Source organism: Orcinus orca, chromosome X (assembly GCF_937001465.1).
Source record: "Orcinus orca chromosome X, mOrcOrc1.1, whole genome shotgun sequence".
NCBI lineage: Eukaryota > Metazoa > Chordata > Mammalia > Artiodactyla > Delphinidae > Orcinus > Orcinus orca.
The window spans coordinates 45,119,438-45,144,548 of record NC_064580.1 but is presented as its reverse complement, the minus strand read 5'-3'; the positions used below and the strand labels follow the sequence as shown (position 1 = coordinate 45,144,548).

The following is a 25,111-nucleotide window of genomic DNA, read 5'->3' as shown; positions in this document are numbered from 1 at the left end:
TATTGTTTTGTATTTTTGATTAGCTCTTCTTCCTCTGTAACTGTTCTGTAGAGATATGTCATCCACCCTCTTTCCTTTGCATGCATTTACCATGGGCAGTCACATCCACTGCGACAGCCTCGGCTGCCTCCTCTCTGTGGATAATGATCACATGTCCATACCCTGCCCTAACCTCTTTCTGGCACTGCAGCCCAGATGTCAAGCTGCTTGCTGGACATGACTATCTACATTTTTTTTAACATCTTTATTGGAGTATAATTGCTTTACAATGGTGTGTTAGTTTCTACTTTATAACAAAGTGAATCAGTTATATATATACATATGTTCCCATATCTCTTCCCTCTTGCGTCTCCCTCCCTCCCACACTCCCTATCCCACCTCTCTAGGTGGTCACAAAGCACCGAGCTGATCTCCCTGTGCTATGCGGCTGCTTCCCACTAGCTATCTACCTTACGTTTGGTAGTGTATATATGTCCATGCCTCTCTCTCGCTTTGTCACAGCTCACCCTTCCCCCTCCCCATATCCTCAAGTCCGTTCTCTAGTAGGTCTGTGTCTTTATTCCCGTCTTACCCCTAGGTTCTTCATGACCTTTTTTTTTCTTAGATTCCATATATATGTGTTAGCATATTTGACAGCATATCAAACACGCTCATGTCTAAAATCAAACTCATGACTCCTGAAGCCAGCTCTGGCTCTCAACTTCCCTATCTGGATTAGTGATACCACCATTCTCCTAGGTGTTTCATGGTCACCTTAACTCCTCTCTCTACTCCATATTTAATTAGTAGTCCAAGCTTCTTGATTCTGTCTTTTGTGTCCTTCCTCACATCCTTCCCTTCTGCTCCACCCTCACTGTCACTGCTCTACTTCTACCTTTTATTATGTCTATTACACTAGCCTACTCACTTCACTATGCTTTCAGTATTTATCCATATAATTCATTCTACATGTGTCTATGAGAATAATCTTCCTAACATACGCTTTTACCATGTTGCTTTCCTATCCTGGAACCTCCAAAGCCTCTCTCTCGCCTATTGGTAAAGTAAATGCTTTATCCTGACACTTAAGGCCCACCGTGTTGTTGCATCATTCTAATTTTACTTCCTGTGTGCCTTACAGAAACTGTGTTCTTCCTTCAGCATATTCCTGCTTTATCCACTCTTGTTTTTGCAAAACCTGGCATGACCTCTTCCCCAGTCTCCTCCAGCTGAAATTGTCCTGAGTCTTCAAAATCAGAGGCTTTGTGAAGTCTTCCTTGATTCAATTAGCTGTACTTTCCCCTTTTTTTCCTCATTGTCTGGTTTTAGACAGCAATTTTATAGTGTTTTCAACAAAAAATTAAGGAAGCTTGCTTAATAATGTTTTTATTACATGAGTGGCTTTAAATTTTTATTGAAATATAGTTGATTTACAATGTTGTTGTGTTAGTTTCAGGTGTACAGCAAAGTGATTTGGATATGTATGTATGTATGTGTGTGTGTGTTCTTGTTTTGGATTCTTTTCCATTATAGGTTATACAGGATATTGAATATAGTTCCCTGTACAGTAAATCCTTGTTGTTCTCCTTTTTAAAACTCTCATTTTGTTAGCATTTCCTTTATGACACGATATTCTGCCCTGTTTAGTTACTTAGCTATTTTTATTCACCCCCTACCACACTATAAATTTCTTGAGCACAGGAATTATATCTTCTTCATTTTGGCATGTTCCATAGTACCTCTCCAAGCACGTTAAATGTAGATAGGAGCTCCATAAATGCTTGAATAAAAGAATGTTAAAGACTGCCAACTTTTTTTTTTAAGAACTACTAATGACTCAGTTTCGGGAATGAATTCTGTGCTAATGTACAGATGCCAGACAACCCAAATGTCATGGCTTATTCTTCTTTTTCCCTCACTATCCACAGCCAATCCATCAACAAATACTGTAAGCTCTACCTCTTCAAGATACCTCTAATCAAACCTCTTTTCTCTACCCCTACTGCTTCCTCCCTAGAACAAATCACCATTATCTCTTACCTATAAGAGCCTTTTTGAACTGGTTCCCTGGCTTCTACTCTTGTCCTGCCTAAATCTATCAGCCAAGTGAGATTTTTATAAAACTTAGATCATGGTAGTGCTCTGTTTAACAACCTCCAGTAACTTACTTCCCACTACACTGAGAATAAAACACAAACTTCCTATCTTGGCCTTTGGAAACTCCATGATCTGGCCTTGGCACTTCACCAACCTCATGTCCCTGTACTGTCTACCTTGCTCACTGTGCTCCAGCTCTGCTGAGCATCAGCCATTCCTTACTGTCATGTTTGCTCAAAGCAGAGTGAGTAGGTTCTCTTGGTTCTATTTAGGTCCTCACTGTTATTGGACGTTGTCTTTGGGCTTCATGCCTTTAGCAGTGGAGATGACTCAGGGAGTGGCCAGAAGCAATTCTAAAGGCTTTGAGACTTGACTTTAGGCAAAACTTTGGTGGAGTCCATCATTTTGATGAAAATTGGTACTCCAATACTGAGTTTGAGCTGAAGGAGGTGTTTGGCTGAAAGGGAAAAAAAAGAAAATCTTATATTATTCCTGTAACCTTCTTCCCAAGGGATGCTACAAATATTACTTATAGAAATTGGAGCTGGAGGACAAACATCCTCCACCTTCTTTATCACCCTGGGTGTTGATTTAGGAAATTGGTCATCACAGCAGAAGCTGACTCAACAGATGGGGTTCTGTGAACCTATTGTCATTTTCTCTATGTGCTCCTCTGAAGTCTCCCTCAGGCCTCTGGTGTTGCACCCTTAGCTTTTGTATATAAGGGAAGAGAGAAAAGCCCTCTTTGTTATTCAGATTCTTGACTTGCTCCCCTTGCTTCTAGAAGCTATGAAATATGCACCATCCACCTCCTTGCCTTTGGGATCATTGACAAGAAATAGTCTATGATGGGTATTTGTTATCAGATATACATAGATAGAGTATGCTTCACAGCCCACTCTGAAAGAGAATTCCAAGTACTGTGTTTCTAAACTACTAAGCATTTTTCTAGCCCCTAATATTTGCAGAGCTCTCCCACGTCATTCATATGGTTGCTTCGTGCCAACCTTCTTTGGAAAAAGAGGTGTCCCTGTGTTTTAAAGATTCCAATGTGAAAAAGTGGAGAAATGAAAGCAAAAGTTCAAGTGTAAAGGCCCTAACCAGATGAGGGTATTGCTCTTTACTTGGAAAGCCACAAGACACCCCTTGACACGTAGCACAGCATTTCAGGGAGTCTTTACTCCCACCCCAACATCCCTTTCCTTTCTTATTCACTACCCTGGGTTTCCTTTAAGCCATGAATGGATCCTGAGGTGGAGGCTGGAGAGGGGGATCCAGCAGGTTTACATGAAAGTACTTGACCTGGCTATTCCAAGAGGTGAGGGGAGGTAGTCCCTTCTATGTAAAGTACCTGTATCTCAGATGACCCAAATTATAGCTCCCCAACTGACAAGAAAGGCCTTGTCCTAAAAGTTCTCTTTTAAATTATACATACATATATACACCCACATACACATAGATATACACACAGATACACACATACATACCCATACATGTATACAGACATATACATTCACACATTTACATACACATACATGTTCTCCCTTGGTTGGGTCTGTATAAGGAAGGTCTCCAGATCACCAGGTTTCAGGGTCCCTCAGGTAACAGTGTGAGGGTAAGAGGAGGCCTTCAGGGCTCTATATCCGAGGGATATCTCTACAGTGATCAAGCGACTTTTGCCTCCTTCTGTCAGATAAACAAGCCATGCATTGTTCTGTCCCCCAGCTGTGTGCGGGCTTCCCTTCCTGCTGAGCGGGCCAGAATGAGCATGGATTCCTTCATGTGGGGCAGGTGGAATGTGCAGTTTTGGGGTGAGGAAGGCTGGAAGAGCCACAGAAAGTAAACGGAGCTAATCAAGGACACTCTTTTGTGCTTCTCCTTATCTAAACACTTTCAAAAAATGAAAGAGCCTGCAGTAGGTATGGGCCAGACCTCAGGCTAAGCATAACCCCAAGCAACAGGGGCCATATTTTTCTTCTTGCCCTGGGTTGGATCAGAGCCACGGTTCTCTTTCTGCTTGCCCTCTACCCTCCTCCCTCCAAGTAGTTCTTGAGGGGTCTGCTGGGAGCCAGGCTCAGAGACTGGTAGTGCTGTCAGAAGGTATTGGGGTGACACCCCACTACAGCAGCCAGTGGTTGACTCCTTCTAGAATTGGTCCACCTCCCTCCCCTCACCTCTCACAACAGCCTTTATGAGGCCTGTTCTGGGAGCCAGCTTCTGACAGATCTGCCACTTCTGCCTGCATGTGCTCACCCTCTTTGCACCCATGCCAAGTTCTTATCCTCTGAGTGCTTGGAAAAGAAGCAGTCATCTTTTCCTTCCCCTGAACATAGGAGGTGATACTTGCTCATGTTGTCTGGAACTTAGCTCTGCTAAGTGAGAGGGTACTTCTTTTACCTCCACCCCATCTCCCAGCCTCCTTTCTAAATCCCAAACTGGCCAAACTGCTCACATTACTCTCTAATCATCTTCTGCCCAAGGATTTCTTCAGTATATGCTATCTGTGCCCATCTGCCCATCATATCACCTCCTCTGGTGACTACCCAACTGTCATGCTCCACCCTGCCTCCCTACCTGAGCCAGTCCCAAGAACGTGCTTGCACCTTTAATCAAAACTTCCTCAGCCCACCTGGCCACTGACAGGGCCAGACTGCTATCAAATTTGTTATTCTTTACTTTGTTAGGAAATGGGGGGTCAGGGAAGCATTTTTATGGACTGGGTTACTGAGTGGAGAGAGGAAGGCACTTGACGACCAGATTAGGGAAGGCTGGGTACCCAGGCCTGAATATTGACATTAGAAGGGACTGTTTATTCTGATGCTGTTTCAGACCAGGGGTTATTCCCTAGTGTACTGCTAACACTAAAGGTATTATATTCCCTAGTGTATCGTCAGAATGTGGTTATCACACTGGCAGCATCACCATCACTCTAGAGCTTGTTAGAAAGTCAGAATCTGGAGCCCAGTCTAGAGCTACTGAATCAGAATCTGATTCAAGATGGACAGGTGATTAGTCTGGCCACTGAAGTTTAAGGAGTGCTACTCTAGAGAACTAGGCTTGGCATTTGAACATTCTCTTAAGTAGTCCTTTTGCTCTCCTCTTCATCTGGCTTGAAGACATTCTTTTTCTAGCCACTAACAATACCCTTCCCATTATTATTTGGGGTAGAGGATAATATTAATAACGGATATCATTTATTGAATGCCTATCACATGCCAGGCATGCACTACAGATGAGGAAATTGAGGCTCTGTGACACACCCAAGGCCAAACAACTAATGGGTGGGAAAGCTGAGACTCCAAGCCAGATCCACATGCACATAAAATCCCCAAACTTCCCCCTTACAGTACTTCTAACTACCAAAGGAGGGCTTTGGCACCTGCCTTTTGTGGAACAGACAAAAGTCCACCCAAACCTCCCTAGGAGGTACAGAGGGAAGAGAGGGGAAGGTGCCTCCCGGCATGATTTTCCTAGAAAGCGAAGGCCCTGGCATCATTCTTGTCCTGAGGAAGCTCACATAAACCCTCTCAGGGGCCAGAAATGGCTGGAATTGGGACCAGAGGCCAAGGGAAACTGGAGTGGGGATCCAGGAATATTATGAAGGGAAAACCCTAACTCTAAATCCCCAACAGAAATCAAATTCTGATGCCTGAGCTTGGGCTTAGTGTGTGCAACATACTCCTGTGGGGCTGCTCTGGGTTCTGGCTGTTGCATAGGTCATTGAGGACATCATGTGGACCCCCAGGCTGGGGCCTGGGACTATTACATCAGAGCATGCCATAGTTGGATGGGTTGTTTGTGACAATGGACTTTAATGTTTTATTTTGCAGAGAGGAAACAGAAGCCCATAGAGGGGGAGTAAATTGCCAGAGGTCAGAGCAAAATCATGGCAGAGGCAGGGATGCTTACTCCAAGCAGCACTGTTCTGGAGTTGGAGGCTCTGGTGTGAAATGCAGTTTCCTTTGGGTCTGCTCAGGTGCCTGTAGGACGTGCAGACCCTGAAAATACAGCCCAGAATGGTTTGTGAATCTTTCTATCTCAGCAGGACATTCATCTTGGGAGATCTCTAGGTTACTTGCCCCTATCTATGTAAAATCAGCTGTAGTGCTACTTGCTTTTCTGGACCTGGAGGCTGCTGGGCCTGGCTGATCTGGGCTTTCCTTTTCTGGGGCCCAGAGGACCTGCGGAGATGGCTGGGTGGGGTCAACCCAGTCCAGGAAGCACAGGAATTCTTTTAAGTGTATGTGTCTGGGGTATTTTTCTCCCTCACTTACGTGTATTTTTAAAAATTCTTTTTAGACACCCGCTTTATCTTTCCCAAACATCATTTCCTTGCTCCTTTCCTGAGTTCTAGCAGTGGCTGGGGGCCCAGCTTCCTTATTGGCCTCTGAGCTGTGGAAGAGGGCGGGCCAGGGCTCAGAGGAGGCTGGAGTAGGGAACAGGGGGGCTGTTTATGCTGCTGGAACTGCCTTTCATCCTTCCCTTTGCCACCAGGGTGCTGGCTGGTTTCTGGAGCAGCGTCTTCACTCCTATCCAGCTCTTGACACTGGCTTTCATTCCCTAAGGCTGTGGCCTCCTCTAGGCCCAACCAGGCTGATGGCCATACCTTGCCTTCAGTGCTACTCCTTTCTGTTCTTGGAACTGGGACCTGGCTGTGCTTGAGCCCCTTGAATCACACTCAGGGGCTTGGGCTGATGGCCCCTCTTGTCAAGAGGACTTAAAGGAAGGCAGATGGGTTTCTGCTAAAGGAGGATCCAGCCTGCAGAAAGAAGCCCAGGGGGCTGGCTGGAGGGGTTATTGAGGAGCATCTGAGCTGGCTGGATAACCAGCTCTCTCCTAAGCCATCTCCCCATCCTGGGCAACTTCTATGGTAGGTACTACTGGTAGCCATGGCCATCATGGCTGCTGCTCCCTCTTCCCCCTTTGGCTTTCTTTCTTCAATATCCCGTTTTGCTTCCTAAGAAAGGAATTTGGGGGTAATGAATGATAGGGTGTGTGTTTAATGATAGTGCCTTAGGAGAAAGGGGTTGTTGCCTCCACAGCTAGGCCTGGAGCTACATGGTTGGTGGTTGGCATTTTCTTACCTCTGTGCTTATTTCTCCTCATCCTCTTTCCCCACTGCCTAAGGAGGGGATGGTTTCAACTTTAGGACTACTGAGACTTCCCTTTTCTGACTGCTTCTTGAAGGAATGGCTAGGAGAAGCCTTAGGTGTATAAGCTTTTTGAGATAGATCCCTCTTTGGGGAGGCGGGGTCGTGTGGTATCCTAAAAAGGGTTGGAGGACCTGAGCCTCATTCTCAACTGCTGGTTACTAGCTGTGTGTTCTTGGCAAAGCAGTTCAGCTCTCTGTGTCTCTGTTTCTGCATCTGTAAAGGGGCCATAATAATAGCGCTTACTGATAAGGCTGGAGTGAGGATTGAATCAGCTAATGCATGCAAAGTGTGCAGTGCCAGGTACATCTTAAGTATCCAATAAGTGGTCCCTGTTGTTATTTTTTTTAAGTTAATAGTGTTATGTTTTTATAAGTTAAACTATGCTGAGTGATTTCACACATGGGACTGCATTTAATCCAGACGTTAACTCATGAGTAAGGGATGGTGATCGTCTCCATTTTACAGATAAAGAGTCTACAACAGAGAAGTGACTTGCCCCAGGTCACACTGCTAGGATTGGAATGTGAGTGTGGACTGACTCCAAGTCTAGGCCTCTTCAGGAAGAATAACAGGCCAAGTATTAGACCCTATAGATAGTTTCCTCTCCTTTCCTAATCTAGGGCTAGAAGGCTCCAGCTCTGGCTACAGTTCCTCCACTGGGATTTTCCTCCCTGCAGCTTGTGCTTTTCTCCCAGTGGTCCCAAAGCCCCCACTGCCTTGCTTCTGTCTCCTTTAGGGTTGTTTCCCACTCCTGGAGAAACCCTAGAGAGAGTAAGAGCCTTTGTAAGCTATCTTTCAAAGTGTGGCAAGGGAGTGATGCTAGTGGAACCTTGACAGTGGATGGACAAATCTGGATGGAAGTACTCTTAAACCATCGAGAAGGAAAAGTCTGAGCTGACAGCCCTTAATATAGCACCTACTACATATTGACCACTTGTTATGCATCAGTATGTGTCCCAGATGCTTTGAGAATATTCTCTCTCATCCCCACAATAACCTAGCCAGGTAAGGATTATTGTTTTGGTTTGGTTTGTTTTTTTTTTTTGGATAAGAAAACTGACTAAAGCTCAGATAGGTTAAGTGACTTACACAGAATCACACATCCAAAATGGTAGTTAGGCTATGAACCTAGTAGATCTGTCTCACTTGTTTTTGTCTCGTTGCCTGCTGGCTTGGTATAGTTGGTAGGATGAGACTAACGTACATGAAATGATGATGAGCAATATCAAACATTATATTATGATGGGCTAAATTGTGGGGACTAGATTACTAAGGACAAGCTCCCTGGAGTAGACATTACTCGAGCAGTACCTTGAATAACAGGTGGGATTTAGAGTAACAAAATGAGAGAGGGCATTCCAGGCAGAGGGAACATTCACGGTAACAACTGAAACCCCATTCTAGGCAGTTGACATTCATGGTCTCATTTGATTTTTTTACAACTCCATTAACTAGGTACTCTTATCCCCACTTTACAGTCATGGAAGCTAGAGCTCTGAGAAGTGAAAGCACCTGTCTAAAGCAACTGAGCTTTTAAGTGGTGGATTCCAACCAAGGTCCAATTCCAGAGCCTGTGCTAGATTCTACTAGAAAACCAAAAGCAGAGGCACAAAGCTGGTTGCAGGGTATGATCGGAACAGAGACATGAGAGGTTGGGCTGGGTGGGTAAAGATAGCTTATAAAGGGCTTTGAAAGTCTGATCCAGTTTACACTTGCTGCAGGAAAGGTTAAGAAATAGGGAACTAGTGAAGATTCTTGAATAGGAAAGTGCCACAATCCAGTTGTTGTCTGACATGATACGATCTAAAAGCAGTGACTGGAGGTGGAACAAGGTGAGACTGGCTGGCGGAATAACACAGCCATAACACAACACATTTTGGGTTTTGTTTTTGTTTTTTTTGACCTTTGCTCTTTATTTTTTTCTTTACACCTTTATTGGAGTATAATTGCTTTACAATGGTGTGCTAGTTTCTGCTTTATAACAAAGTGAATCAGTTATACATCTACATATGTTCCCATCTCTCTTCCCTCTTACGTCTCCCTTCCTCCCACCCTCCCTGTCCCACCCCTCTAGGTGGTCACAAAGCACCGAGCTGATCTCCCTGTGCTATGCGGCTGCTTCCCACTAGCTATCTATTTTACGTTTGGTAGTGTATATATGTCCATGCCACTCTCTCGCTTTGTCACAGCTTACACTTCCCCCTCCCCATATCCTCAAGTCCATTATCTAGTAGGTCTGTGTCTTTATTCATGTCTTACCCCTAGGTTCTTCATGACATTGTTTTTTTTTTCTTAAATTCCATGTATATGTGTTAGCATACGGTATTTGTCTTTCTCCTTCTGCCTTACTTCACTCTGTATGACAGACTCTAGGTCCATCCACCTCATTACAAATAGCTCACTTTCGTTTCTTCTTATGGCTGAGTAATATTCCATTGTATATATGTGCCACATCTTCTTTATCCATTTATCCGATGATGGACAATTAGGTTGTTTCCACCTCCTGGCTATTGTAAATAGAGCTGCAATGAACATTGTGGTACATGACTCTTTATGAATTATGGTTTTCTCAGGGTATATGCCCAGTAGTGGGATTGTTGGGTCATATGGTAGTTCTATTTGTAGTTTTTTAAGAAACCTCCATACTGTTCTCCATAGTGGCTGTACCAATTCACATTCCCACCAGCAGTGCAAGAGTGTTCCCTTTTCTCCACACCCTCTCCAGCATTTATTCTTTCTATATTTTATGATGATGGCCATTCTGACCGGTGTGAGATGATATCTCATTGTAACTTTGATTTGCATTTCTCTAATGATTAATGATGTTGAGCATTCTTTCATGTGTTTGTTGGCAGTCTGTATATCTTCTTTGGAGAAATGTCTATTTAGGGCTTCTGCCCATTTTGGGATTGGGTTGTTGTTTTACTGTTATTGAGCTGAATGGGCTGCTTGTAAATTTTGGAGATTAATCCTTTGTCAGTTGCTTCATTTGCAAATATTTTCTCCCATTCTGAGGGTTGTCTTTTGGTCTTGTTTATGGTTTCCTTTGCTGTGCAAAAGCTTTGAAGTTTCATTGGTCCCATTTGTTTATTTTTGTTTTTATTTCCATTTCTCTAGGAGGTGGGTCAAAAAGGATCTTGCTGTGATTTATGTCATAGAGTGTTCTGCCTATGTTTTCCTCTTAGAGTTTGATAGATTCTGGCCTTACATTTAGGTATTTAATCCATTTTGAGCTTATTTTTGCGTATGGTGTTAGGGAGTGATCTAATCTCATACTTTTACATGTACCTGTCCTGTTTTCCCAGCACCACTTATTGAAGAGGCTGTCCTATCTCCACCGTACATTCCTGCCTCCTTTATCAAAGATAAGGTGACCATACGTCCATGGGTTTATCTCTGGGCTTTCTATCCTGTTCCATTGATCTATATTTCTGTTCTTGTGCCAGTACCATACTGTCTTGATTACTGTAGATTTGTAGTATAGTCTGAAGTCAGGGAGCCTGATTCGTCCAGCTCCGTTTTTCATTCTCAAGATTGCTTTGGCTATTCGGGGTCTTTTGTGTTTCCATACAAATTGTGAAATTTTTGTTCTAGTTCTGTGAAAAATGCCAGTGGTAGTTTGATAGGGATTGTATTGAATCTGTAGATTGCTTTGGGTAGTACAGTCATTTTCACAATGTTGATTCTTGCAATCCAAGAACATGGTATATCTCTTCATCTATTTGTATCATCTTTAATTTCTTTCATCAGTGTCTTATAATTTTCTGCATACAGGTCTTTTGTCTCCTTAGGTAGGTTTATTCCTAGATATTTTATTCTTTCTGTGGCAATGGTAAATGGGAGTGTTTTCTTGATTTCACTTTCAGATTTTTCATCATTAGTGTATAGGAATGCCAGAGATTTCTGTGCATTAATTTTGTATCCTGCTACTTTACCAAATTCATTGATTAGCTCTAGTAGTTTTCTGGTAGCATCTTTAGGATTCTCTATGTATAGTATCATGTCACCTGCAAACAGTGACAGCTTTACTTCTTCTTTTCCAATTTGGATTCCTTCTGTTTCCTTTTCTTCTCTGATTGCTGTGGCTAAAACTTCCAAAACTATGTTGAATAAGAGTGGAGAGAGTGGGCAACCTAGTCTTGTTCCTGACCTTAGTGAAAATGCTTTCAGTTTTTCACCATTGGGGACGATGTTGGCTGTGGGTTTGTCATATATGGCCTTAATTATGTTGAGGAAAGTTCCCTCTATGCCTACTCTCTGCAGGGTTTTTATCATAAATAGGTGTTGAATTTTGTTGAAAGCTTTCTCTGCATCTATTGAGATGATCATATGGTTTTTCTCCTTCAATTTGTTAATATGGTGTATCACGTTGATTGATTTGCGTATATTGAAGAATCCTTGCATTCCTGGAATAAACCCCACTTGATCATGGTGTAGGATCCTTTTAATATGCTGCTGGATTCTGTTTGCTAGTATTTTGTTAAGGATTTCTGCATCCATGTTCATCAGTGATACTGGCCTGTAGTTTTCTTTCTTTCTGATATCCTTGTCTTGTTTTGGTATCAGGGTGATGGTGGTCTCATAGAATGAGTTTGGGAGCGTTCCTCCCTCTGCTATATTTTGGAAGAGTTTGAGAAGGATAGGTGTTAGCTCTTCTCTAAATGTTTGATAGAATTTGCCTGTGAAGCCATCTGGCCCTGGGCTTTTGTTTGTTGGAAGATTTTTGTTGTTGTTGTTGTTGTTGTTGTGGTACGCGGGCCTCTCACTGTTGTGGCCTCTCCCGTCGCAGAGCACAGGCTCCGGACATGCAGGCTCAGTGGCCATGGCTCACGGGCCCAGCCGCTCCACGGCATGTGGGATCGTCCCTGACCAGGGCATGAACCCGCGTCCCCTGCATCGGCAGGCAGACTCTCAACCACTGCGCCACTAGGGAAGCCCTGTTGGAAGACTTTTAATCACAGTTTCAATTTCAGTGCTTGTGATTGGTCTGTTCATGTTTTCTATTTCCTCCTGATTCAGTCTTGGCAGGTTGTGCTTTTTTAAGAATTTGCCCATTTCTTCCAGGTTGTCCATTTTATTGGCATAGAGTTGCCTGTAGTAATCTCTCCTGATCCTTTGTATTTCTGCAGTGTCAGTTGTTACTTCTTCTCTTCCATTTCTAATTCTATTGACTTGAGTCTTCTCCCTTTTTTTCTTGATGAGTCTGGCTAATGGTTTATCAATTTTTTTACCTTCTCAAAGAACCAGCTTTTAGTTTTATTGATCTTTGCTATCATTTCCTTCATTTCTTTTTCATATATTTCTGATCTTTATGATTTCTTTCCTAATGCTAACTTTGGGTTTTATTTGTTCTTCTTTCCCTAATTGCTTTAGGTGCAAGGTTATGTTGTTTATTCGAGATGTTTCGTGTTTCTTAAGGTAGGATTGTATTGCTATAAACTTCCCTCTTAGAACTGCTATTGCTGCATCCCATAGGTTTTAGGTTGTCGTGTCTCCATTGTTATTTGTTTCTAGGTATTTTTTGATTTCCTCTTTGATTTCTTCAGTGATCACTTCGTTATTAAGTAGTGTATTGTTTAGCTTCCATGTGTTTGTATTTGTTACAGATCTTTTCCTGTAATTGATATCTAGTCTCATAGCGTTGTGGTCGGAAAAGATACTTGATACAATTTCAATTTTCTTAAATTTACCGATGCTTGATTTGTGACCCAAGATATGATCTATCCTGGAGAATGTTCAATGAGCAGTTCAGAAAAATGTGCATTCTGTTGTTTCTGGATGGAATGTCCTATATTATCAATTAAGTCCATCTTGTTTAATATATCATTTAAAGCTTGTGTTTCCTTATTTTTTTTCATTTTGGATGATCTGTCCATTGGTGAAAGTGGGGTGTCAAAGTCCCCTACTATGAATATGTTACTGTCGATATCCCCTTTTATGGCTGTTAGTATTTGCCTTATGTATTGAGGTGCTCCTATGTTGGATGCGTAAATATTTAAAATTGTTATATCTTCTTCTTGGATCGATCCCTTGATCGTTATGTAGTGTCCTTCTTTGCCTCTTCTAAAAGTCTTTATTTTAAAGTGTATTTTGTCTGATATGAGAATTGCTACTCCAGTTTTCTTTTGGTTTCCATTTACATGGAATATCTTTTTCCATCACTTCACTTTCAGTCTGTATGTGTATCTAGGTCTGAAGTGGGTCTCTTGTAGACAGCATATATATGAGTCTTGTTTTTGTACCCATTCAGCCAGTCTGTGTCTTTTGGTGGGAGCATTTAATCCATTTACATTTAAGGTAATTATCGATATGTATGTTCCTATTCCCATTTTCTTAATTGTTTTGGGTTTGTCATTGTAGGTCTTTTCCTTCTCTTGTGTTTCTTGCCTAGAGAAGGTCCTTTAGCATTTGTTGTAAAGCTGGTTTGGTTGTGCTGAACTCTCTCAGCTTTTGCTTGTCTGTAAAGGTTTTAATTTCTCCATCAAATCTGAATGAGATCCTTGCTGGGTAGAGTAATCTTGGTTGTAGGTTGTTCTCCTTCATCACTTTAAATATGTCCTGCCAGTCCCTTCTGGCTTGCAGAGTTTCTGCTGAAAGATCAGCTGTTAGCCTTATGTGGATTCCCTTGTGTGTTATTTGTTGTTTTTCCCTTGCTGCTTTTAAAATGCTTTCTTTGTATTTAATTTTTGACAGTTTGATTACTATGTGTCTTGCCATGTTTCTCCTTGGTTTTATCCTGTATGGGACTCTCTGTGCTTCCTGGGCTTGATTTACTATTTCCTTTCCCATATTAGGGAAGTTTTCAAGTATAATCTCTTCAAATATTTTCTCAGTCCCTTTCTTTTTCTCTTCTTCTTCTGGAACCCCTATAGTTTGAATGTTGGTGCAGTTAATTTTGTCCCAGAGGTCTCTGAGACTGTCCTCAGTTCTTTTCATTCTTTTTTCTTTATTCTGCTCTGCAGTGGTTATTTCCACTATTTTGTCTTCCAGGTCACTTATCCGTTCTTCTGCCTCAGTTATTCTGCTATTGATCCTATCTAGAGTATTTTTCATTTTATTTATTGTGTTGTTCATCGTTGCTTGTTTCCTCTTTAGTTCTTCTCGGTCCTTGTTAAATGTTTCTTGTATTTTCTCTATTCTATTTCCAAGATTTTGGATCATCTTTACTATCATTATTCTGAATTCTTTTTCAGGTAGACTGCCTATTTCCTCTTCATTTGTTAGGTCTGGTGGGTTTTTATCTTGCTCCTTCATCTGCTGTGTGTTTTTCTGTCTTCTCATTTTGCTTATCTTACTGTGTTTGGGGTCTCGTTTTTTGCAGGGTGCAGGTTCGTAGTTCCCGTTGTTTTTGGTGTCTGTCTCCAGTGGCTAAAGTTGTTTCAGTGGGTTGTGTAGGCTTCCTGGTGGAGGGGACTAGTGCCTGTGTTCTGGTGGATGGGGCTGGATCTTGTCTTTCTGGTGGGCTAGTCCACGTCTCTTGGGGTGTTTTGGGGTGTCTGTGGACTTATTATGATTTTAGGCAGCCTCTCTGCTAATGGGTGGGGTTGTGTTCCTGTCTTGCTAGTTGTTTGGCATATGGTGTCCAGCACTGTAGCTTGCTGGTCGTTGAGTGAAGCTGGGTGCTGGTGTTGAGATGGAGATCTCTGGGAGATTTTCGCCATTGATATTATGTGGAGCTGGGAGGTCTCTTGTGGACCTGTGTCCTGAAGTTGGCTCTCCCACCTGAGAGGCACAACACTGACTCTTGGCTGCAACACCAAGAGCCTTTCATCCACACGTCTCAGAATAAAAGGGAGAAAAAGAAGAAAGAAAGAAAGAAAGAAAGAAAGAAAGAAAGAAAGAAAGGAAGGAAGGAAGGAAGGGGAAAGAAGGAAAGAAAGGAAGGGAGGAAGGAGGGAAGGAAGGAAGGAGGGAAGGAAGGAAGAACGAAATGAAAGAAAGAAAAAGGATAAAATAAAATAAAGTAAGATAAAATAAAATAATTAAAATAAAAAATAATTATTAAGAAAAAAAAATTTTTTTAAGAAAAAAAAAGACAGAACCCTAGGACAAATGGTGACAGAAAAGCTATACGGACAAAATCTCACACAGAAGCATACACATACACACTCACAAAAAGAGGAAAAGGGGAAAAAAATAGTAAGTCTTGCTCTTAAAGTCCACATCCTCAATTTGGGATGATTCGTTGTCTCTTCAGGTATTCCACAGATGCAGGGTACATCAAGTTGATTGTGGAGCTTTAATCCACTGCTTCTGAGGCTGCTGGGAGAGATTTCCCTTTCTCTTCTTTGTTCGCCCAGCTCCTGGGGCTCAGCTTTGGATTTGGCCCCGCCTCTGCGTGTAGGTCGCCAGAGGGCGTCTGTTCTTCCCTCAGACAGGAAGGGGTTAAAGGAGCAACTGCTTCCAGGACTCTGGCTCCCTCAGGCCTCGGGGAGGGCGGGGCACGGGGGCGGGGCACGGGGGCGCAGCGGAAGTGGCTGGCGGGCCGTTACACCAGCCTGAGGCACGCAGTATGCGGCGGCAGAGGCCGGCGGGCCGTTACACCAGCCTGAGGCACGCAGTATGCGGCGGCAGAGGCCGGCGGGCCGTTACACCAGCCTGAGGCACGCAGTATGCGGCGGCAGAGGCCGGCGGGCCGTTACACCAGCCTGAGGCACGCAGTATGCGGCGGCAGAGGCCGGCGGGCCGTTACACCAGACTGAGGTGCGCTGTTTGTTCTCTCGGGGAAGTTGTCCCTGGATCCCGGGACCCTGGCAGTGGTGGGCTGCACAGGCTCCCCGGAAGGGAGGTGTGAAAAGTGACCTGTGCTCCCACACAGGCTTCTTGGTGGCGGCAGCAGCAGCCTTAGCGTCTCATGCCCATCTCTGGGGTCCGCGCTGTTAGCCGCGGCTCCTGCCCGTCTCCTGAGCTCCTTTAAGCAGCGTTCTTAATCCCCTCTCCTCACGCACCAGGAAACAAAGAGGGAAGAAAAAGTCTCTTGCCTCTTCGGCAGGTCCAGACTTTTCCCCAGACTCCCTCCTGGCTAGCCGTGGTGCACTAGCCCCCTTCAGGCTGTGTTCACGTCGCCAACCCCAGTCCTCTCCCTGGGATCCGACCGAAGCCGAGCCTCAGCTCCCAGCCCCCGCCCGCCCCGGCGGGTGAGCAGACAAGCCTCTCGGCTGGTGAGTGCTGGTCAGCGCCGATCCTCTGTGCGGGAATCTCTCCGCTTTGTCCTCCGCACCCCTGTTGCTGCGCTCTCCTCCGCGGCTCTGAAGCTTTCCCGCTCCGCCACCCACAGTCTCCACCCGCGAAGGGACTCCTAGTGTGTGGAAACTTTTCCTCCTTCACAGCTCCCTCCCACTGGTGCAGGTCCCGTCCCTATTCTTTTGTCTCTGTTTTTTTCTTTTTTTCTTTTGCCCTACCCAGGTACGTGGGGAGTTTCTTGCCTTTTGGGAGGTCTGAGGTCTTCTGCCAGCGTTCAGTAGTTGTTCTGTAGGAGTTGTTCCACGTGCAGATGTATTTCTGGTGTCTCTGTGGGGAGGAAGTTGATCTCCGCATCTTACTCTTCCGCCATCTCCCCACAGTCTCCAACACAGCATTTTGGACATAAAGTGTTAAAGGCTAGAACAGGAACTGTGGGTGGCGTGCTCTGTGGAGGAACAAAATGATTATGTGGAATAGCCTCAATGAAAATAGTGGTGGGGAGCTGGGGGAGAGATAGAAAGAGGAAAAGCCAAAGAGATACTGTAAAAGAAGGCTCAGTAGAATTTAGTTAAAGACTGGATGGTTGGTGCACTCAACTTCAGGAATGCTGGATGTGGAAGAAGGGCCCAAAATAAGAGAGGTGCCATGCTCTCCACTGTATCCTCGTGCCTAGAAATGTTGTACATGGTACCTAGCACATACTAGTACATAGTACTTCTGTGAGATGCTTTATAAATCGTTGTTAATGGATGACTTCTGGGTAACAGCCACTGGAGAGATTTCTAGCATCATGGTTTTGTGTGTGAAACTCTGGAGCAAGTGCCTCCCCACAAGGTCTTCTAGTGCCTTGAGCCTCCCTGCTGGGCACTCTGAATTCATAATAGAACAGTGTGGTTAAATGTGGGAGCCTCACCTCCTTTCCTTCCCATAAGTTTTAGCCACTGCTACTGACCTGTGGCTCTGGTTCCTGCCCTTTGGTAGGCAGCTTCCCCTGCCCTTCCTCTTACACCTCCTTCTCTGTGTCTGGCCTGTTACCGCTCAACACATGTTTTCCTCAGCAAGGTCATTCTCCTCAGGACTACCTTTTTAGGCCTTAGCCCTCTAGAGCTCAGCACAGCTGGGATATTCTGTGTTTCCGCTGGGGTGAGGGGCATTCCCAGCTATGATGGAATCAGCTTGAGTCTGTCTACTACTGCTCCTGGGAGGTAGAGAGCTGATTTATCCCCCTCTATAACAAGAGTGTTGAAAACATGGGTCCTTATCTTAGTCAACTCTGCTCCCTCAGTGTGTCTAGTATGGAATCTGCCACGGTAAATGAATGAATAAATTAGTAAATAAGCTATCATCTATTTATCTCTCCACCATCTCCTTTATTTATCATGTTTCTCTTACTCTGTCATTATTTTGTTCTGTCATTATTTTGTTCTCTATCACCCATTTCTCTCTGTGTAGTTCCTTATAGTCTTTCTCAGACTTTTTTTCCTTTCTGTCATTTATTTTTCTCTGTACCATCTCTCCCTCTTATCTCTGTCATCTGCCTGGTCCTTCTGACATCTATCTTCCCTTGTTTCCTCTCCCCTCCCCTCCTCTCCTCTCCCCTCCCCTCCCTTTCCCTCCCTCTCTTTCTCTCTCCTTCCCCCTTCCCTCCTCCCTTTCCCGTCTCTCTTATTCTCCCCCCTCCCCTCATTCTCTCTCATACTAATCATCTCTTTATCTTCTGGCACTACCCATGCCCCATACATGCTCTTCCCCATCCCATTCTTCCCCACTTGCAAGAGTGGCATCTATTCATGTGAAATATACCAGAGCACAGGGATGGGTCCTGTAGAAGCCAGTCAGTGCAAGAGTTGTGGCTGCAGCCTCCAGCACCAGACAGATGCTGTGGTTGTATCCAGAGCCTTGGCCTCAGACCCATTTCCCTTTATTCACCCCTGTCCTGCTGAACAGCCAGTCTCCCCTGTCAGCCTAGCTCACCATCCACCATCTCGTTCTATTCTCCCTGGCAGGAGTTGGGGCTCCTTGCCACCCTTTTGCCTACAAACTTGGGGATCTCACCTCTGTGCCCATCTTATCCTTCACTCTCTGAATGTCTTTACCATGCTTTATTTGAATTAGGTCTTTCTCTCTCACTAATCTGTAAGTTCTCAAGGGCAAAGCCATATTTGATTGATCTCTGTATCCCCAGAGGTATGTACAGATGGTACACAAGACACATACAACAAATGCTTATCAAATGAATAAGCCAAAAATTGGCAGCCAATTGGTGTTGACTTGCTCAAACTTCTCAGTCATTTACCTATCCCTTTCTTAGAGAAAAATGGGAAGATTGGCCAGAATGATTTTTTTCTCAGAGAAAACTTAGGGTGGGCACACTATTCATTGGGAAGCAGCACTCACTTATTCCACAAATATTTATTGAGCATCTACTATGCATCCGGCACTGCTGTACACGCTTGGGATACACCCATGAGCAAAAGAGCCCTGTGACGCTAACATTCTGTATCTCCAGGCATTGTCCTTGGGGTGAAGGAGATTTGAGTACTGAGAGCTGAGGGGGTGGCCACTAAGATTCCTACATCAGCTCCTTGCAAGATGTTCTACTTCATTTAAGGGAAAGAGGGGGTGGGGGCGGAAGCTGCCTGGGAAGTGATTTCAGCTCTGGTTCCCTAAGTTGACTTCCTGTCCCTTTCTTACTGTAGGAGGAACGCCCCCGTCAGTAGGCCACATTCATGGCATGTGGCCAAGCTGCTGGAGGGATGCCCTGAAGCAGCCACCAACATGCACTTCCCTTCTGAAGCCTTCAGCTTGTCCTGGCATTCCGGCTGCAACACGAGGTAAGTCTAGAACCCTCCCCTCAAGATAGGGTAGAGGCTAGATCACCCAGCCACTTCCTCTCCTCTGCTCTCATCCCCGTTGGAGGCTGTAGAGCCCAGAGTGCTATCCCGGAAAATGGGGTGGGTTTCCAGTGTGCCTGGCTTCTGGTCCTCATCTACTGAGAACTGTCTGTGACTTTGGGACAGTCCCTTTCCTTTTAAAAAATGTTTCCTTGAAATACTGACCTCACTCGACTTGCAAAACACCACTTTCTCCTCCTTTTCTCCTTATTTCCTTTGCAGTCTCTTTCCCTGGCTCCTCTGCATCATCCTGGTCTCTGATATCGGTGGCCCTGGGGCTGGGTTCTGGTCCTCTTCTCTAGCTACAGTGACTCATGGTGACCTCATCCATTGTTCCTCTCATCCCAGCTCTGTCACAGAACCAAAGCTTTCAGAATGGGAACCTCCCTGAATAGCAGGGTCCACCTGCAATGAGGATCTCTCAATTTAGGGTGCTTGGGATGGTCTGTGGTTGAAAGAGCTGCCCAGCAGACTCAGAGAACTTTCTCAGCAAGCCCAGAGCCAGCAAAGCTGCTGGCCTCAGCTGCCTTTTCCCTTCCACAACAAGATCTTCCCTCTGAGAAGGGATTTCTGTTGAGGAGGCTCAGGGAAGCTAAGGGTTGAGTTTGCCCTGACTCGGTGTCTTTATTTGGCATCGGAAGTCAGGGGCTCAGGGAGGAGGCAGAGGCAGTTTTGTTCTGGGAGAATACACAGAAGTACATTCTGAGCTTGGCTCCTGTTTGAGTGGGGGTGTGGCTGTTTTCAGCAGGAAGGGTGGTGGGTTGGGTAGCAGATCTCCTTGCCAAGGAGTAATTGATGGATTCCTAGCCAAGAGGTCAAGTAAGTGGAGTGGCTAAGGGGCAAGGCAGGGAGCAAGAATTAGGAAAGGCTGACCTGGGGGATCTTGTGGGCTCCCGCCACTGCTCAGCTCTGGTGTTTGGAACTGTGGCCTTTCTGAGGGCAGCCTGCAACCTCCTGGGTTTCTAGCCACAGGGTGTTACTGGCATGACTTGGCTCATTTTGGCTTTGTGTGTGGGAAATGGTACTTAAAATTCAAGATTGTGTCTGATCCTAGTCCCTTCTTTGTTCTCCCTGGTTTGGCTTTGCCATGGGGGATGAGGGTGGCCTGGGTGGGCAGGGACCACTATAGTATCAAAAGTCATAGTAGAGAGGATGCTGATAACAATAGCCATGAAAACAACAATCAAGAGAGCAGCAGCTCCAGGTATTGAACCTTCACTAGGTGCCCAGGCTGCGACAAGAGCTTCACTTTTATTATCTGGTTTCACCCACAAAGCAACCCTCTGATACAGATATTACTATTATTTACATTTAACAGACAGTGTAGCAGAAGACCTAGGACATTAGACTCGTAGAGGCCTGGGTTCAAATTCCAGGTCTGCTTCTTTAGCTGCTGTGTGAGCTTGTCAGTTTACTTTCCCTCTCTCAGCTTCAGTTTTCTCATTTGTCAAGTGGAGATAATAATCTCTCCCCTTCAATTTGAAATGAGACATTGTAAAGTGCCTGGCACATTGTAGGTTCTTGGTAAATGGTGAGGATTACTATTACCAAGAAAAGAACAGGGGGACACCTAAATTCTGGCCCTGTCTGGGCCATGAACTAGAGCTGGGCGATGTTGAGAAAATCACATCCTCACAATCACTTCCCTTTGCAGGGCTTGCTTGACACCAATGATTCTCAAAAGCATATGGTCCCTGAACCAACAGCACCAGCATCACCCAGGAACTTGTCAGAAGTAAAATTCTCAGGATCCACCCAGACCTAAAACTCTGGACATGAGACCTAGTCACTTGTGTTTTGATGAGCCCTCTGGGTGATTCTAATACATGCTCAAATTTGAGAACCACTGATTTACAAAATGGGCTGGCTGAAATTAAATCAGCCCTTTAGGGCCCCTCTCAAATGCTAATAGTCCATGCTTGTTTCTCCTAGCAGAGAGCTATAGCTGACTCCCTGGGGACAGCAATAGTCCAGAAGCAATTCTAGACTCACTGAAGGCAGAGAAACAGAGCACAACCCTCAGTGGAGTTCTCACACTGTTAGTCTTTGGGATCTTGCCCTATCCTTCTTCCACATATCATCTTGTCTCCCATTTTACCACATTTCTGTAGTACCCCCAGTGTCCATCTGTTCCCCTGTTTCCCTTCCTTCCTCTTTTGCCTTATCTCTCACTTGTGACATGGGTGCCTCTGGGTTGTCCTGCTTCTCCCATGGCAGGGCTGGCCAAGGTGGGAAAGGGATCTGGTGACGTAACTAACTGGTGTGCCCTGTGTCTTGCAGTGACGTGTGTGTGCAGTGGTGTCCACTCTCCCGGCACTGCAGCACTGAGAAAAGCAGCTCCATTGGCAGCATGGAGAGCCTGGAGCAACCAGGCCAAGCCACCTATGAGGGCCACCTCTTGCCCATTGACCAGAGCACATACCCCAATCAGCGTGACTCAGCCTATAGCTCCTTCTCGGCCAGCTCAAATGCCTCTGACTGTGCCCTTTCCCTCAGGCCAGAGGAGCCAGGCTCTGTGGACTGCATCATGCAAGGCCCAGGGCCAACCAAGGCCCCTAATGGCCAGCTTAATGTGGCCGAAACCTCAGGAGGTGGCCGGCATACCAGTGGGAGCCACTTGACTCCTAGCTCCCAGATATCATCCCGTCCACAGGAGGTCCACCACTCAGGGCCTGCCAAGGCTGCCAGGGGTCCACCACAACCTCCAGTGAGGCGAGACAGTCTTCAGGCCTCCAGAGCCCAACTCCTCAGTGGAGAGCAGAGCAGGGCTTCTGAGCTTGTGGACTCCTTGCAACAGACGGAGAAACCTAGCTTGGACACCATGCTATCCCCAAGGAACCCTAACAGGTTCTGCTGCCTCAGCGGGCAAGACCAAGTGACAAATGAGGGCCATCAGAACTGTGAGCTCAGCCAACTTCCTGAATCCAGCCAGAAGGGCTCTGAGCATCTACTGATGGAGGCCTCGGCCAAAGCTGTTGGATTCCCAAAAGCATATGACAAAGCTTCCAGCACAGATTCCAGCCCACTTAACCAGGCTTCAGCAGAACTAGCTAAGGCTTCTTCTTTTGGCAGCCCTCCACACCTCACAGGACATCGCCATAGTGCCCCTGAAGAGCTACTGGCATCCCACTTGCAGCATGTGCACCTTGATACTAGGGACAGCAAGGGGACGGAGCTTCCAGCTGGGCAGGATGGGCAGGAGTGGACTCTATCCCCTTTGCACAGTAGCCACACAGGCAAGAAAAGCCCATGTCCCCCTGCAGGAGGAACCCAGGACCAGCCCAGCAAAGAAAGAAAGACCAGGCCAATGGATGATAGACTTCTGGGTTCGGGGCATCAGAGCCCAAGCAGTTCCCCACATGGAGAGGCTGATGGACATCCTCCAGAAAGAAGTTTCCAGGACCCAAACAGAGCAAGCAGAGCTGACAGTGAATTGGCCAGCCAGCAGTCCTCTGCCTCTGGCTCCCTTGTTCAACAAACCACTAAAGTAGCTGGCCGCACAGAGACAACTGAAGAAGGGGACAGTGAGCCCAAGGAGTGTGGCCGGATGGGTGGTAGGCGAAATGGAGGGACCCGGGGCCGCTCAATACAAAACCGGCGGAAGAACGAACGTTTTGCTACCAATCTACGTAATGAAATTCAGAGGAGGAAGGCCCAGCTCCAGAAAGGCAAGAGTCCCTTGTCACAGCTGTGTGACACCAAGGAGCCAGTGGAAGAGACCGAGGAGTGCCTAGAAAGTCCTCCACTTCCTGCCTCTAACTCATCCCTTCTATCTTCGTATAAAAAACCACCTAGCCCCAGAGACAAGCTCTTCAACAAGAGCATGATACTCAGGGCTAGGTCTTCAGAGTGCCTCAGCCAAGCCCCTGAGGGCCATGAATCTAGGACGGGCTTGGAGGGACGAATGAGCCCTAGCCAGAGACCTGGCCAGTCCTCTTTGAGCCTGAACACCTGGTGGAAAGCATCTGACCCATCCTCCTCAGACTCTGAAAAAACAAATGTTCACCGTGGAGTCTGTGGAGGTCACTGGAGATGGTCGCCAGAGCACAACCTGCAGCCACATGTGGCACTAGCCATGGAAAACTCTTCCAACCCAGGTGACAAGGAATTGAAGGCTTCTACTGCCCAAGCTGGGGAAGAAGCCATCCTCTTGCCCTTTGCAGACAGAAGAAAGTTCTTTGAAGAGAGTAGCAAATCCTTATCGACATCTCATTTGCCAGGTTTAACCACTCATAGCAAGACTTTTACCCAGAGACCAAAACCTGTTGACCAAAACTTCCAGCCAATGAGCTCCAGCTATAGGGAATTGAGGCGCCATCCCATGGACCAATCATATCACTCCACAGACCAACCCTGTCATGCCACAGACCAATCATATCATTCCATGTCACCCCTTCAGTCAGAAACTACCACTTACAAAGAATGTTTTGCAAGCAAAGGTCTAGAACAATCCATGTGTTGTAAGCCACTACACTGTGGTGATTTTGATTACCGCAGGACGTGCTCTTACTCCTGCAATGTCCAGGGAGCTGTAGTCCATGACCCTTGCATTTATTGTTCTGGGGAAGTCTGCCCTGCTTTGCGAAAGAGAAATATGATGCCAAACTGCTACAACTGCCGGTGCCACCACCACCAGTGTATCCGGTGTTCAGCTTGTTATCATAATCCCCAGCATGGTACCCTTGAGGACAGCAGCTTGGCACCTGGCAACACTTGGAAACCCAGGAATCCAACAGTGCAGGTGAGGACTTGACTCTCGGATGGGTGAGCTTCATTATTCCCTTTGTGAGGAGAAAGCTAGGTAAATCATTTGAAAACGTAACAATTATAATGTCTTAAAATTATATAGTGCTGGGTCCACCAGGTGGTAGCTTACTAACCTTGGGCAAGACATTCAGTGATCAAAATTGCACTTACCTCATCTTTAGAGGTAGAATAAAATAACTTTTGCTTCACAAAATGAACACAACTGGGCTTTATATCCTGACTGTATAATTGGTATCTGAGTGAACTTAAGCAAGTCATCCAGCCACCAAAAGTTGTAGTTATGTGATTCTTTTTAAAGGGAAAAAGAAAAGAATTTTTACCTCATAAAATGGCCAGTACTAAATAAAGTCTTATTACCTCATCTCTAAAGTGGAGGAAAGTAATGGCTGCCTCATGAATTAGTTGGGTGGATCAAATGAGATTGTGTAACACAGAGTGCCAGGCTCAGTGCCTGATCCAAAACAGCATGTATTCCCTTCCATTTCCTGCTTTAAAATATATTTGGAGCTGCAAAACTTGCAGATGTCTCCCAGGCTTTGTTTGCAGAGACCCAGGTCTAAATTGGCTGTTGCTATACCCTGGTTATGACCTACAACTCTAATACAAGCCACCACCATCCCTCAGGGTATCTGTGGAAGGACTCCCTATGCTGTTGCCAGCTTACCACCAGATTCCTTTCCCATGGCTTTCCTAGTGCCACCTTTTGGCTGGTGCATTCAAACCAGAAGTTAGTTCCTGTGTTGAACTGTTTTTGCATAGGCCTACACTTCTGAAAGACTTACTGTATGAAATTGCTCAATACATATTCTTTGAAGAAACGAAACTTAGGGGTAAAGAAGCCTTACACAGAAGAGTACATACTCTACTATTCCTTTCTATAAAGTTCTAAAACAGCTATTCTATGGAAAAAAATTTCAAAACAGTGGTTGCCTGTGGCAGGCAGCACAGAGATTGACTAGGAAAGGGCATGAGGGAACTTTGTTGGGTGATGATCTATATCTTGATAAGAGTTTGAGTTACACAGGTGTATACATTTGC

At 45.4% G+C, this 25,111-nt stretch overlaps 1 protein-coding gene across 7 annotated transcripts in view; it reads left to right on the top strand.

The window, feature by feature from the left end:
- The window catches only part of SHROOM4 (shroom family member 4), a 214,281-nt gene that overhangs the window by 149,819 nt on the left and 39,351 nt on the right, over nt 1-25,111 (top strand). For 6 of the 7 annotated variants that reach the window (XM_033409622.2, XM_033409626.2, XM_033409623.2 and 3 more), the window contains 2 exons: nt 19,112-19,246; nt 21,587-24,047. In XM_033409622.2, coding sequence (XP_033265513.2) covers nt 19,112-19,246; nt 21,587-24,047 — 2,596 coding nt within the window. Of the gene's footprint in view, nt 1-6,552; nt 6,947-19,111; nt 19,247-21,586; nt 24,048-25,111 lie in introns of those variants that run through there. The other variant, XM_033409625.2, reaches the window with a different exon arrangement.